General features: G+C 37.4%; 1 protein-coding gene and 1 long non-coding RNA gene across 3 annotated transcripts in view; both read right to left on the reverse strand.

Annotated features, from left to right (window-relative positions):
* The window catches only part of LOC144067315 (uncharacterized), a 21078-nt gene extending 17617 nt beyond the window's left edge, over window positions 1-3461 (reverse strand). For both annotated transcript variants that reach the window (XR_013297910.1, XR_013297911.1), the window contains exons 1-2: window positions 3295-3461; window positions 2279-2367 (exon numbers count right to left, since the gene is read on the reverse strand). This is a non-coding gene — a long non-coding RNA (uncharacterized LOC144067315). The remainder of the gene's footprint in view (window positions 1-2278; window positions 2368-3294) is intronic.
* A 481-nt stretch (window positions 3462-3942) lies between these two features.
* stt3b (STT3 oligosaccharyltransferase complex catalytic subunit B) overlaps window positions 3943-19202 on the reverse strand; it is a 48165-nt gene continuing 32905 nt past the window's right edge. Inside the window, exons 10-16 of the mRNA XM_077590609.1 lie at window positions 18230-18441; window positions 17162-17349; window positions 14345-14516; window positions 13088-13261; window positions 10718-10831; window positions 8792-8998; window positions 3943-6732 (exon numbers count right to left, since the gene is read on the reverse strand). Coding sequence (XP_077446735.1) covers window positions 6658-6732; window positions 8792-8998; window positions 10718-10831; window positions 13088-13261; window positions 14345-14516; window positions 17162-17349; window positions 18230-18441 — 1142 coding nt within the window. The 3' untranslated portion in view covers window positions 3943-6657. The remainder of the gene's footprint in view (window positions 6733-8791; window positions 8999-10717; window positions 10832-13087; window positions 13262-14344; window positions 14517-17161; window positions 17350-18229; window positions 18442-19202) is intronic.

The raw sequence follows: 19202 nt of genomic DNA on the forward strand, positions 1-19202 counted from the left end.
TACTATACTATGTCGTTTTTTAAGAAAATATGCCTTACTATACATGGTCATTTTTTAAGAAAATACGCCTTACTATACATGGTCATTTTTTAAGAAAATATGCCTTACTATACATGGTCATTTTTAAAGAAAATATGTCTTACTATACATGGTCGTTTTGTAAGAAAAAGGCCTTACTATACTTTGTCGTTTTTTAAAAAAAAGCCTTACAATACATGGTCATTTTTTTTAAAGAAAAACGCTTTACTATACATGGTCATTTTTTTAAGAAAAAAGCCTTACTATACTATGTTGTTTTTTATGAATAAAGCCTTGTTATACATTGTGTCATGTTTTTATGAAAAAAAGCCTTTCTTTACCATGTAGTATTTTAAGAAAAAAAGCCTTATACTATGTCGTTTTTTTAAGAAAAAACCCTTACTTTACTATGTTGTTTTTTTAAGAAAAAGGCCTTACTATACTATGTCGTTTTTTAAGGGGGAAAAAAGCCTTACAATACATGGTCATTTTTTAAAGAAAAATGCTTTACTATACATGGTCGTTTTTTTAAGAAAAAGGCATTACTATACTATGTCGTTTTTTATGAATAAAGCCTTGTTATACATTGTGTAATGTTTTTATGAAAAAAAGCCTTTCTTTACTATGTAGTATTTTAAGAAAAAAAGCCTTATTATAATATGTCGTTTTTTTAAGAAAAAACCCTTACTTTACTATGTCGTTTTTTTAAGAAAAAGGCCTTACTATACTATGTCGTTTTTTAAGGGGGAAAAAAGCCTTACAATACATGGTCATTTTTTTTAAAGAAAAATGCTTTACTATACATGGTCGTTTTTTTAAGAAAAAAGCCTTACTATACTATGTCGTTTTTTAAGAAAATATGCCTTACTATACATGGACATTTTTTAAGAAAATACGCCTTACTATACATGGTCATTTTTTAAGAAAATATGCCTTACTATACATGGTCATTTTTTAAGAAAATATGTCTTACTATACATGGTCGTTTTTTAAGAAAAAGGCCTTACTATACTTTGTCGTTTTTTAAAAAAAAAGCCTTACAATACATGGTCATTTTTTTTAAAGAAAAACGCTTTACTATACATGGTCGTTTTTTTAAGAAAAAAGCCTTACTATACTATGTCGTTTTTTATGAATAAAGCCTTGTTATACATTGTTTCATGTTTTTACAAAAAAAAGCCTTTCTATACTATGTAGTATTTTAAGAAAAAAAGCCTTATACTGTCGTTTTTTTTAAAGAAAAAAGCCTTACTATACTATGTCGTTTTTTTAAAAGAAAAAAGCCTTGCTTTACTGTGTGTTAGAATTATTAGGTAATATTCTATATGTGTTGTAAGCATTTTTCAATAAGTAGTAAAGCTATAAATCAAGTCAAGGGATGGACTCTTTCCTGCGCAGTTCTCTTCTCAAGGGCAAGGGAAAAGAGACGGACACCTTTTCCCAGCAGGACCAAATGAGACTGTTATGTCGGGGCTTCACCAGCAGATTTGAAAATACGGCTTTGTTGACATTATAATACTGCTTTGTTAACATTATAATCCTGCTTGAATGCTTTGTTTTCCTTATAATGAAAATATTATGTACCATTGTTTTGGGGAGATGTCACACCATTTCATTTTGAGACTGTTGTTTTTCCAAACCAGAAGGTGTTATTGTACTGATTACATGAACATGTTTTTCGAATGTCGCGATTAAATACAATGATTCAGTTACTAGAATTTAGAATGCACTGTGGACTAAGACGGTGTCGCATAGCATTTTCCTTGCAAGTGTAACCAGAAATGTTGAGAGATGTTTTTCCTTTTTTAATTAAATATTACTAATAATGATTTAAAAGGTTTGAATCATTATTCTAACACTGTGTTTTTTTTTTTTTTTTTTTTAAAGAAAAAGGCCTTACCATACTATGTCGTTTTTTTTTTTTAAAAAGCCTTACAATACTATGTAGTATTTTAAGAAAAAAAGCCTTTTACTATGTCGTTTTTTTAAAGAAAAAAGCTTACTATACTATGTCGTTTTTTTAAAAGAAAAAAGCCTTACTTTACTGTGTCGTTTTTTTTTTTTAAAGAAAAAGGCCTTACTATACTATGTCGTTTTTTTTAAAAAAAAAAAGCCTTACAATACATGGTCATTTTTTTTAAAGTAAAACACTACTATACATGGTCGTTTTTTAAAGAAAAAAGGCTTACTATACTATGTCGTTTTTTATGAATAAAGCCTTGTTATACATTATGTCATGTTTTTAAGAAAAAAGCCTTACCTGTCAGAGTTCAGAGACGCCACATGGTGAAAGAGAAGCGTCATCTTCCAAGCAGGAAACCCACGAGACCCTCCAGGGTTGATGAAGACCTGTTGCATGCAAAAATTTAAAAAAGTTAGCATATATAGTATAGTGAGTTTTGGGCACAAAGGAAGAGCTGCATCCTGATGCTAAACAGGGAAAACTTAATTTAACCAAGCTATTTGGTAGTTGCCAAACAATTTTTCTAGGAAAAAGAAATCTCAAGAAATAAACAATCAATATAAAGAATGAAAATAAGTTAATGCTCCGTGCCATTTTGTCCTTTTCTAGAAAAGGCGATTAAATATACACACTGACGTTAACAGCTAGGAGAAAGTTGGCTTAACAATTTTTATATAATGTATATGTGATTTTTTTGGTGAACAATTATAAATAGGAAACGGGTGTTTAGCACTTACAGTGAAATCTATCATTAATTAGTAATGATAGATTTCACTGTGAGTGCTAAACACCCGTTTTGTGCATTGCTTTATTGGTTATTTATTGTGTCGCAGCGGTAGCTGCAGTAGAGGTTTTATAGCCATAAAATAGTTTTTGAGGGTTGGATTGATACGTTGAAGGCGCTACGAGAAAATGCACGGACCGCCACTGTATTACATACAACACAGTCATGCCTCTGGATGTCATTTTTGAGTGAGCCTTTACCCAGCAAACTGTTCGTTGATGTCTCGGCTTTGTATGATTAAATTAAAAGTATTTCTACACGACTCAATAATGGCGAGAAAACGGACAACATACTTTTAAAGTCAAATGGGAAGGATGGTCGTGACGTTAATGCTAATGTTAAGATAACTAGTCACATAGGGCAAACAGCCGGTGGGGAAAATGAGCACAAACTTAAATTGTCGACGGTGTGCTCAACCTAGCATTAAACTACCATATTTGTTGGCGCTTTTGGCACAATGGAGTCCTAAAAAATCTCCCGGTAGCGTGATAAAAGTGCACTTAGGCCAGTAAATTGCAATACGCCTTACCTCGTGTGTGCACAAATCGACGATCAGCATAGAAAAGGCAGTTTGAAAACACAAGATACTGCGCATGTGCATAATTTACCCAGGTGCGTCAACAATAGGCGTAACCACGCCCACATTGAATGTGGGAAAAGATGGCTGCTTGCTTGTACGTACTCCCAACTCAATGTTCGTTTTGATGACGTAGAATAGGCGTGGTTTTTGTAGTCTTGATGCTAGCAAACATTATGTTAGTCCACCAATTTTACCAAATATTGAGTAGCATTATCACTAAGTATTTTACATCAACTCACCTTTATTCCAGGCCATCTGACTCCATTAAAAGTTTAACATTTCAAACGCCAAGAGCGCTTCATTGTATTGTATACGTACTTTGAACATATACAGACATTTAAAAAAGATTTATTCCACTCGTTTGTTTCCTTCCTCAGTGTTATTATTTAGGTTAATTCATATAAAGGGATTCCTCTCCTGTTGGGTGCCTTTCTTGTGAATTAAAATGAATCTTTGCAACTTGTAGTTGTTAAGTGGAAAATTTAAAATTGGTGTTGAATAATATTTACCCACGCCAATGCAGCACCATCCACTCTCGTGTGAATGCTGCCACCTAGTGGACAACGAAACCTGCAAGAAAATATTTTGAAACCACAATGACAACACAGATGATTTAATTTAGGTGTATATTTAAAGATGGCTGAACAAACAGAGCAACAGTGTAAATGCTGAATGTGAAGAAGAGCCGAGGAGGACTGCGTCTACAAGACACCCGTGACACAAAAGAAAATATCAAAAAGTGCCAGAAACAAAAGGGCACCGATAGAAAAGAAAATGCAGTAGTGATTGAAGTTTTGCTGTCCCTAACCTAAAGAAAATGGAACAAACAATGGTAAACAACTTCACGTCACATTAAGGCTTTGTCTGAAATCTCCCCTTGAAAGCAAAACTGTTGAGAGGAAGCCTTGTGATGGTTTGAAGGTCTGAACAAATAAAATAAAAACAAGAGCATAGGGGGGAAAAATACAACAGTTGTACAGATGTGACAGTCACATCTAAGTTTTGCATTTCAGATGCGAAAAAAACAAAGTTTAGAGGCGTGCATTTCGAAAATCTCCTTTGCGTTCAGACATGGCAACAAAAATAACAGTTCAGTGCCTTTCTTAAAATAAAATAAAAAGGAAAACAAAAAAATATGTTGACTGTTACGCACTTTTGAACCATTTGAGTCTTACTCCTAACATGATAATGTTAAAATAATTTTTTAAGTGACAGTCAAGAGAAATATGATTTTAACAAAAGAAAATCAAAGATACTTATTTGAATCTGACCACAAATTCCAGCATGAAAAAAAATAGCCATGAAACACCCCTTAAACGTATAATTTTATTTTTTGCTTTCTGTATTTTCCATCACAGTAAACGAGAAAAAAAAACTCAAAACGCGATTTAAGACATCGATGTGATATTGTGTCAATCCCTGCTTGAAGATAACTCAAATTAATTCTTATTAACAGCTAGAAATGAACTATTAAGGGGCCACACTGCTAAGAAAAAGGTCAAATGATATAGATTAAGTTGTAAAAAAAAAACTGCAAATGAAAAGAGTTGTTAAGTTACAAGAACAAAGTCACAATACGGCAAAAAGAAAGTTGAAACAAATTAAACCAAAGTTCAAATGTTCGAATTATAGTCAATGTCAAAGTTATGGAAGTAAATACAATTCAATTTAATTCTCAACCATGTTAGTCAATAAGGGTATTCAACAATGTTATCGATTGCCATTGGATATATTCTAATAATCTTTCCATCTTTAAAAATTATTTTAAATAGTGACAGTCATAAAGACAGTGAACGGCAGCTAATAGAGAAAAGTTACAACAAATTGGCTAGTTTTCTGGAGGACTAAATGACCCAAGCAGCCACAAAACAGCTAAGGAATCTCCATAATTTATTGAGCACAACATGCGTCGACTACCTAAAAAGTGATCAAATTTGAAAGTCGTTTTTCGGCAAAGAAATGTAAAATTGCAACTTAATTCTTGTAATAGTTCCCTCTTCTCATAATTGCCTTTTTTGTCAGAATGTGGCCCTAAACAGCAACACGAATGAATTAGCTGAAATTAAATGAACAGGTGATTGTGTGTATGTTTCCCTTCGAGAGGAGCGAGCAAGGCAAAAATTGAAATGGGGAAAATCTTCCAAAATAATCCCCTCATCAGTATTTTCAGTTCAGTCTCCCTGTCGTAACATTTCCAGTTGTCGAGTGTCTCCACACCTCATCATGTTGCGAAGCTAAACGTCATGCTAACAACGGAAGACGGCAAAAGTGAGTCGACGAGAGGCACGAGAGCTCGCTCAACTAGTGCTCCGTTCCGTCTACAGGAAGCCAGGCCTAATTTAATATCACTACTCTTGACATTGTTGCTTCTTGAAGCTCAAGCAACCAAAAAATTGACAATCTATGCTATTTCTGAGAGGGGACGGACGGGCATCATCGTAAAAATTCACATTCATTCCATCCATGAACAAAATCTCAAGGCCCTCTATACAAGTATTATTGCATTCACTGATCTATTTGCTGTCATACAAAAAAAAAACACTTCAATAAAGTAATTTTGAGGAAAAAACTGCATACAAAAAAAAAGAAAAAATCACGAAAATCGAATATATTATACTCCTTTGACATGATCTTTACATAACCGTTACAAGTTAGGCCAATTGGTTCATAAATGATTCGAAAAGGAAGCGTGAGCGAGACAGGGGGACAAAAATTAAAAGACAAAAAGAAAACAGCTTATGATTGTGAAGTTGAATTCTGTCAAACAGGTGAGTGATGTCCCTCCATACCGCATACGTTCGTGTGTACACGTGTCAGGAACGAGGCCAGAGCGCTTGCTCACTTTCAGGAGTTCACATGTGCCGTGGAGCAAGGTCACATCAATGGCTCTTTGGTGCAAAAACTCCCATTTGCCCCCTCTTCTAACCCCCCCCCCCAACCTTGCGCACTGATAATCATTCGTGTAGCACAACAGTTTTAATCAACACAAACCAGCAGAGCAGTGTGATGCCTCGCCACACATTCAAGTACAAAGTTAAAAAAAAAAATAAAAAAAAAATAATCAACAGCAAAATCAAAAAAGTGGAGAAAAGAAGCAAGACAAAAATGTCCCCCCATCCTCCCCAAAGATAAAATGACGTTTTTTTTTCGAGCCAGAATTTGACACATTACCTTCCTCGCCACACGGGGGTGCTCTTAATGAGAAACGCTTGAGCCCAAGTGCCACAGAAATCCACACCCTGGTGCTCTTCTTCATTGTTTGTCAGAGGTTTCTTCGCATTGGGTTCGTTTTCCTAGGAGAGTTCGTCGGGGTTACTTTTTTTGTACTTTCTTGCCTTTTTTCAGGAGCAGCTTGTTCTTGACGTAGCCTCGCTTCCTCTTGGCCGTCTGAAATAAGCAAAGACAACACATCACATTTAGTAATACAGTGGTACCTCGTCATACGACCGCTCGTCATACAAAATGCTCGTATTACGGGGGAAATTTCGATCGAATAATTCGCCCGTGATGCGGTCAAAATTTCGTGATGCGACCAAGCTAGGTGGCCATGGCATTTTTTTTTGCATATCGTTCGTGTATAACAATATATACGAGCACGGAACGATTAATTCAGACGAGTTTCTCATAGGACCAGGAAACGCACAACGCGCGGGCAAAAAGAGGGCTTTCTGGGTAATGACGTATACTCGTGCACACAACACCCATAGGCAATGGCAACCTTTCTCAGAATAAAACTTCATTACCCACAATCAATACGTGGGTAAGGTCAACTATTGTATTTCCTGTTATTCTTTCTAAGGAAAGAATCTCCCGCGATCGTTCTTTAAAGACTATTTCTCGTTGGCAAGTGGTCGTGCGTTATCCTATTGTGATGACATTTGTATGCGACATTATCGAAATATATTTTGAAGGGTAGACAAAAACAAACAACTCTTGATGGGTTCGTTTTGAAGACTTCGGCGGAGCGGCCAGGTGGTGTCAACCCGTAGAACTACGCAAGGTAAAAAAGATTACAACAAATTTAGAATTTAGTTTTGTTTGAAGTTACATTAAACGTTGAGTGTCTGTATATAGTTATCCAAGTTTATTTAAATTTGTTTGTTCGTTTACGAGTGCATTGTTGCCGTGGATAAAGCCCCCCCCGCCTCCGTGTATGCTGCTGTCTACCCTCCGCGAAATGTGTCTAATTTTACTCCTATTAAACACTTTATTATCAAACCACTCGTTATTTATTACTTTGTCAATATATGGCGAATTATAAGAAATAAAACATTTTTTTCAATCCAATATCCTGTTTTTGGTGTTTTTTTCAGAGAGTTGGAACGAATTAATTTGTTTCCCATTCATTTCAATGGGAAACTTCCGCTCGAGTTACGAGAATCTTGTCATACGAGCTCAGTCCCGGAACGGATTAAGCTCGTATCTCGAGGTACCACTGTACAGTGGTCTCTCGACATACGATCGGTGCTCATAGATATTTTTACGCGAAGGAGATGCGAAGAGAAAGACAGTGCTGTTCTCATGAGCAGCATCTCGCATACTCGACCAACCGGACACCCGCATCGGGAACCATCTCGTATGCTCGTATCTCAAATTTGTCTTGCATCTCAAGTCAAAAATTTGCTTGGAATTTTCCTCGTATCTCGAAACACTCGTATGTCAATGTATTACTGTACAGTAAACCCCTACTAGATCGATACATTCTGTGACAGGAATCATGGAAGTTGGGTGTTTTAATTGCTTGATTAAAAATTGTTTACAACATATCACTTACTTTAAATATCTAAGTATGAAGATTAGATATTTAATCTTTATCTTCTATCTTCTTTAAAAAAAAGGGTCAATATAAGAGAGATGCTTCTCGCTAATATTAGCTTCAAATAACCGTCACCTCATTTATTATTTGCAGCCGGAAGATGCACGCTCACAAATATCTAAGTACCAAACTCAACATTTTTCCATTCTATGAATAATTTGAGGCTCCACCAGCATGATTTAATAATGAGCTGTTGAAAAATGCTGTATCTGAAATTTTAACAATACAAAGATAATGTTAATCAGTTTGGACAATATGTTGTACTTTGCAACTTTAATATGTTTCAAATAAAAAAGGGGAAATTATTGACATATATCTTCACCACTTTCTAAGGAAAGTGACTTATTTTGGTAATCATGAAAATCTTTATGTCCACAGGTCTAAAACAAAATTAACCAAATTTAAATGAATAAAACCATATGCTGGTTATGGGTGTATTGCCTCCCAATTAATGTGAACTAGGATGTGAATACTGTTTTGGTGCCACTGATGGCGCAAAACGTCCAAAAAAAAGATGATAATGAGTGAAATTAATACTCTTGAATGGTGGATAAGGACATTTTGCAGTAAATGAATGAATGGTTCAAAGAGTCTCATTTTAGATGCTGTGATATGAGCGTATGTTTGTACCTTTTTGGATGTGTACTTCTGTTTGGGCACAATGCTGCGAAGCTTACGGTCCAGTGGTTCCCTGTTGCCGAGGTTCTTGACCTTATAGATCCTGACTAGCCAGTGCTCCGAGGTGAAGGCCTCCTCCAGGTGCTTGAATTTAATATCCTTGTTACCAATTTCGGCGTTGCGTGTCCGGTCGAAGCCCGGCGGCGTTCGAAAGTCCAGCTGCGGAGACAGGGTAGTAAAATGTCAGAAGAAACATGGCTCCCCGGAGTGAGGAAAAAAATAATAGTTCTTTGCCAACTTCTGACAAAGAAACAGAGCGGAAGATTCAGATGAATGGATTAGAAAGACTAAAAATGGTATTATGCTTTCGTGAATAAAAATTTGCAGCCTATCGAGTCATGATGACTTTCCCACCAGGGGTACGTTCAAAGTCCAAAACTAGTGCTCGTGTGTATCCTCGTACGCTTGATGTATATTTTACAACACAACCTTCTTGTAGGACTGGATTTCCCAGAACTAAGCGCTTTTAATAAATCGTCATCTGTCCTGTTTGTCTGTTAATGCATAGCACCGCCCCTGATATGGTGTATTTACTGTTCAGCTACTCCAAATGGCAGGATAGTTCTGCTCCCCCTCAAGAGAAGTAACAGCTAATGCAACAACTCAGCTAACCACACTTATGGAGACTAAGCCAGAGCGAAACGCTCAAAAGGTGATTTTTTCGTGTGAGGTCGTTTGGTCGCCGGTCTTTTGGTCGCCCAGACCGTGACAACAGCCGACCAAAAGACCGGCGACAAAACAGGGTAAAACAACACGGTCTACGCATCAATAAAAGCCAGCAATGTCCATGAGCAGTTTCACGGAGCCGACGTGTGAGTGTAGAAGAGTTTGTATGTACATGCGTTGTCCCTTTAAGAAGCTACGTCAGTTCAGTCAGGGTCTTAACAAGTTCTCCAACAAAAAACAAAAGTCTGAAATTTGGAGCTTTTCTTTAACCTAATAATTACTAGGGCATTAAGTATGACTAAATATTAATTCGCAGTTTGTATTTAGGGAATTTGAGCAACGATTTAAATGGTAATTACCACTTACCTTCCGGGCGACCAAAAGACCGGCGACCAATCGACCGTGTACCGATTTTTTTAGTCCCCCAATCGAGTTATTTTCAAAATGTTGACAAGGAAATATACATTTGGAATGCAAACGGATGTGCTGTGTAAAAATAGTCGGGACTTTAAATTTGGAAACAACCATCCTAAAGAGAAGAACCTGGTCACTATTAAAACCATGAGTTTCGATGTTAAACTTTTGATCTTTGGAAGCTTTGAACTCAATGACCATATTTAGGAAATTGGTTCCACTGTATAAATTGCGGCTAGGGCTTCATTAAAAGGCCAACAGAGCCTCAGATACTTGGCAAGGTCATCAGTTATCTTCCGCTTTCATTTACTATAAACAATCCTACATCACTTGAGTTTTTCCCCCAGATCTCTTGGCTGCAACTGATTCAGCTGTCCTGGAGGCAGCAACAGTCACGTCTGCTTAAGAAAGATCAATTCTCCCCTGCCTTTGCCTTCTTTCTTTCTAACTCCACAGCCCAAAGCGTCAAAAAATACTCGGAATCCTGCTGCTCACAACCCCGTCACCCCTGAGGCACCTGCAAGTCACCTTTCGTTGTGGGAGCTGCTCGTTACCATCTATAAAGGTGCACAATCGCAGTGCACCTCACGGATGAGAAGATTTGTGTGAACTTTGTCTTTGCGCAAAACAGCAATTTATTACCCGAGCACCAAAAGGAAATACCAACAAAGGATTCTAACTACAACCGACTTGTTCTCAATATGTGACACTGATCAAGTACTGTTGTATATTTCAGTAGACTGAAGTTACGGTGCAAAATGAAGAGGTTAATAGCTCCAACTCTACTGCATAACTCACCTGCATTTCACCAAATCGATAGTAGGACATCTTGTACATGAGGCAGTTGAGCAGAGTGGGTGAACCTGCTTTGTCCACTCTGAACTCTCCCTGAGGGGTGAAGTAGTCACTCTCCTGAAAAAAGGTTTACAAAAAAAAATAATTTTTTTAAAATGACAAATATTCAAGGCTTACTTACATAGAATTTGTACAACCATTGAAAAACAATGCATTCTATGGTGATTTATTATGTGGCACGCACTGTATGATTGCTTGGTTACATGGGGTTTAATGTAAAGTTAAACTACAGAAAGGCCAACGCGCTCGTAATATAACAAACAAATTGAAATGAACTTGGATTACAAAGCAGACACACTAAAAAGTAAGTTTAATCTAACCTTGCACTAAACTTAATTCTAGTTTTGTTTTACATTTTTATACCTTTCTTCTTCCAGGTTAGCTCTATTTGCCCCGCCTCCACCCTGACTTTCAGATGCAACCTATGAGGGTTGTTGCTTTTGTCTTCCCTTCAAAATATTACCCAAAACACAAATGTCCTCACAATAGGATAACGCACGACCACTTGCCAACGAGAAGTAGTATATACTCCGCTCGTATTATCGAGCAAGCTCCTCCGCCATTCTGCACTGACTAACGGGGAAAAAAACACTGAAAAAAAATGCAACGCTCCGCCCAGTGCTCGTAGAGACATTACACAAGGGAGTTGCGACCAGAAAGACAAGGCCCATGATGTTCTTATGAGCAGCCTCTCACGTCCGCTGTATGCTCGTAAATCAAAATTTGTCTCGTATCTCAAGACAAATATTTGCTCAAAATTTTACTCATATCTCAAATTGCTAATATGTTGGGGCACTCGTATGTCGAGATATTACTGTACAAGAAAACAAAATGTTGCAATATTTGGGAGGGGAATGAAGCGAACAATTATATCAGTGACGTTTTCAATTCTTCTTCCACCTAAGTAAAAATAGTGGAAAATGCCAGTTGACTGATGAAATCCAGCCTGGGCTTAATATGAGGCTCAAACCACAGATCTAATATTGGAATTTGATGGATTCCATTAAGGGAAAGAATGGAAAAAAACAAGAGAAAATCTGCACTTGGAGTCTGTGGGGGAAGTGATTAATGAAAACCTCCAGGAGTGCCAAGTGAAAAGAGCAGCTGCTTAGACCATTTGAAGGTGGAATAGTAAAACACCAACTATACCACCGAGTGGCACAGTCCATTTTACATAGTGAATGAAACAAAGATGATACATATTAAAGCTGTAGTTCCAAAAGAGCAACCTTTTGCACTTCTTTCCCAATCATCCATTTTAATGGATGTGACATTAACTGTATACCAACCAATACCGAAATGTTTATATGACTGGTTTGCCAATAAGCCATGACATTTCCAATTGTGGGTGGAACTTCAATTATCATTTATACTGCATATAAAACAATCATAAAAAGCTATTGCCACTGCTTTGTCTTTATAGTCCGTGAAATACGCATTACAGTGATAACATTGGCACCTTAATATGGCAATGGAACTAAAAAAGGGTGAAAAATAGACTTATTTGATAGGTCTTCAATTTTGCATGCTAGAGCCTGTTTTATATTTGAGTTATTCTTTCTCTATGAGCCTGTTTATTGCCAATGTTGAAATCTGCGTAACTATTCATTTAATATTAGTCTTCAAAAGCTGGTTTTGATCTATTTTTTACGCATTTGTGATTTTTCATACACTTACACATGCTACTCTGTGGAGTTAACGTACATCTTTCGGACCAGTAAGAGATTTTCTTCTTCTTTGCAACTTTTTAAGCATGAAGTTAAGAATAGCCTTTTGACAAATGTCTCTATATAAAACTCTGGACCAAATCCAAAACATAACTGTCTAACTCATGTGTCAAAGTGGCGGCCCGGGGGCCAAATCTGGCCTGCTACATCATTTTGTGTGGCCCGGGAAAGTAAATCATGAGTCCCAACTTTCTGTTTTAGTATCAAATTAAAATAAGTATAGATGTATATGAAATTTCCTGATTTCCCCCTTTGAAATCAATAATTGTAATTTTTTAATCATTTTTTTTCTGTTTTTAGTTCAAAAATCATTTTGTAAAATCTAAAAATATATTAAAAAAGCTAAAATAAACATTGTTTTAGATCTAAAAAAACTGAATATTCAGGGCTTTTAATCCAGTTCTTTTAATCCATTTATTTAAAAAAAATCTAAATATTATATCTAAAATGGTCCGGCCCACGTGAAATCAAGTTGACGTTAAAGCGGCCCGCGAACTAACCCGAGTCTGAGACCCTTGGTCTAACTGATTCCTTTGGAGGTGTGTGTCAATACTTGACACATGAAAGGTGAGCTGGCAACACTTACCCTGATATCCTTCGGGTGCTCCCCCTCTGCTATCCTCACCATCCACAAAAACTTGTTGATGTCGTCGCCCGAGTAGCCTATGACACCGCCGAAAATAATCAGCACGTAGTCCACGTCCAGGGACCTCATGATTTTGTATGCTGCACTTTCATTGGAAGACATGGCTTTTCCAACCTAAAGTGTGTGAAAGTGGCAGTTAATTATTAAGACGTGACAAAGAAAATTACATCTCCGAATATTTTTCACTCTGACCAGTAACTCATTAAACTGAGATAAAAACGCAGTTTTACTGCAAAATTCACATATCGATCAAAATTACCATTTGCTAATTGTCACCTCAGTAAATGGAACGGTTCTTATAGTTTGATAACTCTTATTTCTACTTCCACTTCAAGTTAAAATTATTAGGCAGATTTGATTTTTTTTTTTTTTAAACACACCAGAGTCTGGTGAAAGATGACTCAAAACAAAATATTTGTGAACAACAGATTGTCATGTAGAGTCAGTCCTACACGGGTGATCAGAGATCACGTCAAAAATCTGAATATTTTAGACAGTCGATTATGACACATTCCATGTACACTTGTTCCTCTAGTTGTTTATAGTCTAGATTAGCTTTGAAAATCTTAACGCATTTAGAAAGTGGGGGCATTGGCTGCCACTCATCTATAAACTTTACTGAATATTGGGCAGAAACAAGCTTTAATCTAGGAAGTGGACTGAATTCCTGTGATTTAAACCTTTTATGACACTAGTAACTAAAGTTTCTTGTCTGCTTAGTGAGAGGAAGTTTCCCCATCAACATTCGTTGTCAAGGTCAAAGTTTAAGCTAAACTAAAATAAAGCAGAGTGGCAGCCAATAGTCAGTTACAACAGCTAACGCTTAGTAATTATATAGCCAAGAACAGATAAAGGCAACAGGCAGCGAGGGAAGTCAAAGAGCAGATGTTGTTTTAAGCTAAAACGTTTTTAAATGGATCTAAAAGCGAGAAATCAACACAACAACCCTACAGTACGTGAGAGCAATTAACTGTAGTGCCCCTAAACTAGATGCTTAAGAAAACAACATTATTAGGCTCATAAGGAGAGAGCTGTTTCAATTGGTAAATTACTTTAGGAAAATACAGCACTCATCTTAATCCTCCAGTGGCTGTTGGAAGCGATCATTAGTTTTTCTGTGCATACGTGCATTAAAAATAGCAGCAGAACATAAGGCTAGAGGAAGCAGAATTTGCTTAATTGGATTCAAACACTCACCAGGGCTATATGACTGTTGTTCCACGTGTTGTTATCAACAAGTGTTGTCCTGTTGGCCATCCCTGCAATTTGATAGCCATAGTCCCACCATGACATAACACGTGCATGCTCATCTGTATTCTGTCTCAGCCAGTAATAGGCCTCCCGGAAGTCATCCAGGATGTTACGTGACCTGTTAAGACAAAAAAAGGGAAATAATTACATCCAGATCTTTTTGCATGGCAACGCGCTCGTAACATAACAAACAAATTTAAATGAACTTGGATTACGATGCAGACACTCAAAAATTAATTTAATCTAACCCTACACTAAATTTAATTCTAATTTTGTTCAACATTTTTATACCTTTCTTCTTTTTTGGCTCTATTTGCCCCGCCTCCACCCTGACTTTCAGATGCAACCTATCGAGGGTTGTTTGGATTTTGTCTTCTCTTCAAAATATTCCCAAAATGAAGCACACAAATGCCTCACAATAGGATAACGCACGACCACTTGCCAACGAGAGGTAGCACATACTACTCCTCTCGTATTAGCGATCGCTCCGCCATTCGCACTGACTAACGGGAACAAAAATCAGTGAAAAAAATGCAACGCTCCGCCCAGTGCTCGTAGAGACAATACACGAGGGAGTTGCGACCAGAAAGACAGTGCCCATGATGTTCTTATGAGCAGCCTCTCGTGTCCGCTGTATACTCGTGTATCAACATTTGTCTCGTATCTCAAGATAAATATTTGCCTGAAAATTTACTCGTATCTCAAATTGTCGGGGCACTCGTATGTCGAGGTACCAAAGCAGTCAACTGCTCACTGTATACCTCTTTTGGCCATAACTTTTATAAAGGTTAACTTTACATGGCAGGAAAAATATTTTTCCCCAACACAGTAATTTCCCTTGGGCTCAGACATACACATTATAGAAGCCTTGCTGCATAAGTCCAACTGATGGAAAATGTTTTAGTAATTTAACACCTTCATTCTTCTTAGGGCCTTTCTTTATTGGGGGGAGTTGAAATGTAACCTGGTCACTAACCGATGGTAAAATAGCTGCAAAAACACTTTCACTGTACTGCCTTCAATAAGGTCTGCTGAAATACCATCAAATTATTGAGCTATATCCTACTCGAGAAGCAGCATTCTCAGAAATTGTGTCGCAAGACAGCCATGGCTCTCATTGAAAAGAGGAAGGGGAGATTACATCAACAGTGAAAAGGGCTCTACTTGTGTCAGATGGAACATGACTAGTTATCTCAATGTGAGCTACAGTTCAACTCAAAATGCTTGAAGATATAATTCAGGCCGAGCAAAGGGCAATTTGAAATCCCCTTTTATAGTGCCACAAAGCTCAGGTAACTTTAAATCAGTGCAGATGTGTGGGAAAGCGTTCATTTAAGCCACACTTTACCCCAAAGATAGCTGCAGCATATGCTTAAAAGTAACATTTGCGTGACCTAGAAACACTGCAATAAATAGCCATATCAAAGCTCATGCTGTCATAAACGCATCAATATTTCAACTAATGTGGTATGAAAAATGCAAGTCTTTCTCCTCTTACCTCAACCTTTTGACACATGGATGCTGCATTTGTATGAGCTAATAAAAATTAATTGGTAGATAAACTCCGTGACCGGACGTTTCGTCGAAAGACGTTTGGTCCCCGGACCTTTGGTCGACCGGACGTTTGGTAGAACGGACGTTTAGTAGAACAGACGTTTAGTAGAACAGACGTTTGGTAGAACGGACGTTTGGTCGCCGGGTTCGCTCGCTGTCAAATTATGACAGAGTTTACTGTTGATATTTTGATATTAGATATTAAGATATTAAACTCACTCTCTTTCTCTCTCATAATTATAATTTTGAGAGCTGGTTTCAACAGTAACAACCCGGCGACCAAACATCCGGTCGACCAAACGTCTTTCGACGAAACGTCCGAGTACCGATAAACTACGATTCTGTTTTTTTTTTATATAGTTGAGATTTTTAGCCGTGGTGATTTTTCAGGCTACATTATAACTGAGGTGTTGATCAGCAATGTTCATGATGCTGAAGGTCTGCTCTCATAGAAGTCAGCATGTTCTGTGTTGTATATGCTTAGAAATGTGGCCTTGATAGTTTAGTGCAAGTCATTCATTCAAAATCTTGACAGCTGAATTCTCTGTGCATTCATTTGCTGTTTCTTTGTTTGTAATCAAACTACATTTTCATGAAATGAGCCAGAACACCGTCCTAAAGTTGAAAATCATTTACATAATGTATAAAGTTTGGCTGACTGGGGCAGTTTTGCAAGTTATGAATGTAGCAATGAGCTACCTTGTTATTGAGATAAGTGGGCACCTATCAGGCAGGAAGTACAGTAATACGTTGAATATCGCAGTTAATGTAGACCAGACATGGCCGCAATAATCGAAAAATCACTAAGTAGGGTCAACCCTATTAAAAAATAAAAAAACATTTTTTTTTTACTTCAGTGCTGAGTCCTAGTAGCAAGAGTGGCTTCCGCTTATGAGCTTCAGCGTGTATTTTCAATTTTTTTATGAATTAAAAAAAATCGCTAAGTAGTGAATTCGTGATAATCGAGGGATTACTGTAGACATGTACGTCTGTAGCAGCTGACATTGTCACATCACTTTACCACCATTTCCAATCCACTCCAGTGAAAAAATATTCAAAAGCCCAAAGGGCTACATGTGGCCCTCGGGAAGAAGTTGCCATTGTCACTCGTAATTTCAAACCTCCAATGACGGGAAATATGGCGCCAGTACTAAATTATAGCAAAGTCAAATCAAAGCATGGAGTGTGCAGGTGAGCATAAACTCATACCCGTCGTGGTTGTATGAGGCAAGCACCACACTGGGGCTTGAATATGCATTGCTGGTGACCCAGGTGCAGTGGACGGCGAACATCATCAGCAGCATTAACATGAGCATGGTGACAATCGACTTGATGTTTGGACCCAAACCCTCTTCTGCTTTTTCTTGCTCGGACACATGCTTGCGAACCTTGCCAGCCTGAAGTGGGAGACAAAAGACTTATGACAATGGTTTCACATAAAGAGCACATACATTGATTAATTACTTGATGAACGACACAGGCAAACTATTATGCTAACTAACATGCTCCACCATTATAATCATTTGAGTAAAATAACATTGTTTCAGTTATTGAATAGGATATTCATTTAGAAGAGAAAAATCTATAGATGGGTGTTAGGTTTAGACTGAATGTTGTCCAACAGTTGTAAGACAAAAATAATGGTATCAAATCACACATTCATGCTACAATGCGTGGGAAAGGGTAAACGTATCAAATAGCTTTAGTTGAATCATGGATGAATCAGATTTAAGCTGAAACGGCTTGGAATATTGGTGGGATGTGTAGATGAAAGTCTGCCAGACTTTCTTTTTGAACACAAAAGCACCATAACAACTGGTCCAGAGCTAAGAGAACAACAACAATAGTTTTAAAAAAAAGTTTCCAGTGATTTTTTTAATAGAGCTAGATTTACACTATGTTTCGAGCGACAAAGATTTGGCTCACAAGTAGAAAAATTCGGATTTGAGTAAGAGCTGCTTTGAGGCTGGGTTTAAAAATATCATTTTTGAAGCCTTCACAATATTTTTTTTATTTGAATTAACTCCCCCTTTTATTCATGGATTACACAAATAACAATTATTCTATTCCAATCGAGTATTACATTTTGCCTTTCCCTCCTGGGATTTGGTTTATTTCTCCTAATACTAAAAGCATTAATTGAATTATTTTCCAGAGAAATACTAGGCAAGAAATCGTATTGGCTCCTTGGCTGTACAATGTGACCTAATGTTAGGCACAGGTATCAAACTAGCAGTGTCCAAAGAAATTACATTGTCGAGTACAACTTAGTCTTACCTTATCATAAAGATTCCCAGAATTCCTCTTGTCGTCATCGTCACTGCTGTCTTCAGCAGGGGGTTTCTCCCGTTTGGTGTCATCTCCCATGTAATGTTCAAATACACTAGAGAATGCCACGGCTGACAGCATGCACACCACTGGAGTCAGTGTCAACATTAGGCGCACCATCACACCGGCAAAATACACGGCACTGATGGCATACAGGGCCACTGCGAAAAAGAAGACGCAACACAGACAAATCATGATTGAATCACAGAGGACTGAAAAGATACAATGGAAGTTAAAACAGAGAGAAAATGGCGTTGAGTAAAAAGAATCCCATGACACAAAAGTAGCTGTAGGCAATGTTCCCTCTAAGCTGCGCGCGTGGGCAATTGTGCACTACTCTCGTCTTCTCTGCACACAGCAAATCATATGGAGCGCACAAAATAAAATCCCTTTTTTTTGCTGTGAGGCCGACGCGCGAACCACTTATCCGCCCGGGCCGCCCATTCATAGAGATTAATCATTACATTTTATTATTACTAAATCATTTATGTGTAGTAGACATGCACCTGCTTATGGCAGGTGTGATACTGGTGTGTGCCCATAGCGAGCAATGATGATGTTGCTCACACCAGTACTCAGTGTGCTCAGGGAGGTTGTCTTTCTGCCCAGACAAACAAAAAAATTAGAGGAAACATTGGCCGTAGGATCAACTAATTAGTCTTTTCAAGATCTCTACATCTACAATCCCTGCATAGAAAGTGCACTTGTCACTTTCCATCCTTGAAAAGGTGACCTGGCAAGAGAGTGCTTAAGCAATAGCATTAATTGGTTTCTTAAGAAAGACTGCTGAATGACTTCTCTAACTTAAAAGTTTCTCTGCCCTTTATCAAGGGATGTCTTAATTATTTCAACATGAAATGGTGCATCATTGTGGTAAAATTTAATATAAAGTTGTCTTTTTGGGATGGATTTTTATACAGGG

The sequence above is a fragment of the Stigmatopora argus genome, chromosome 21 (assembly GCF_051989625.1).
Source record: "Stigmatopora argus isolate UIUO_Sarg chromosome 21, RoL_Sarg_1.0, whole genome shotgun sequence".
NCBI lineage: Eukaryota > Metazoa > Chordata > Actinopteri > Syngnathiformes > Syngnathidae > Stigmatopora > Stigmatopora argus.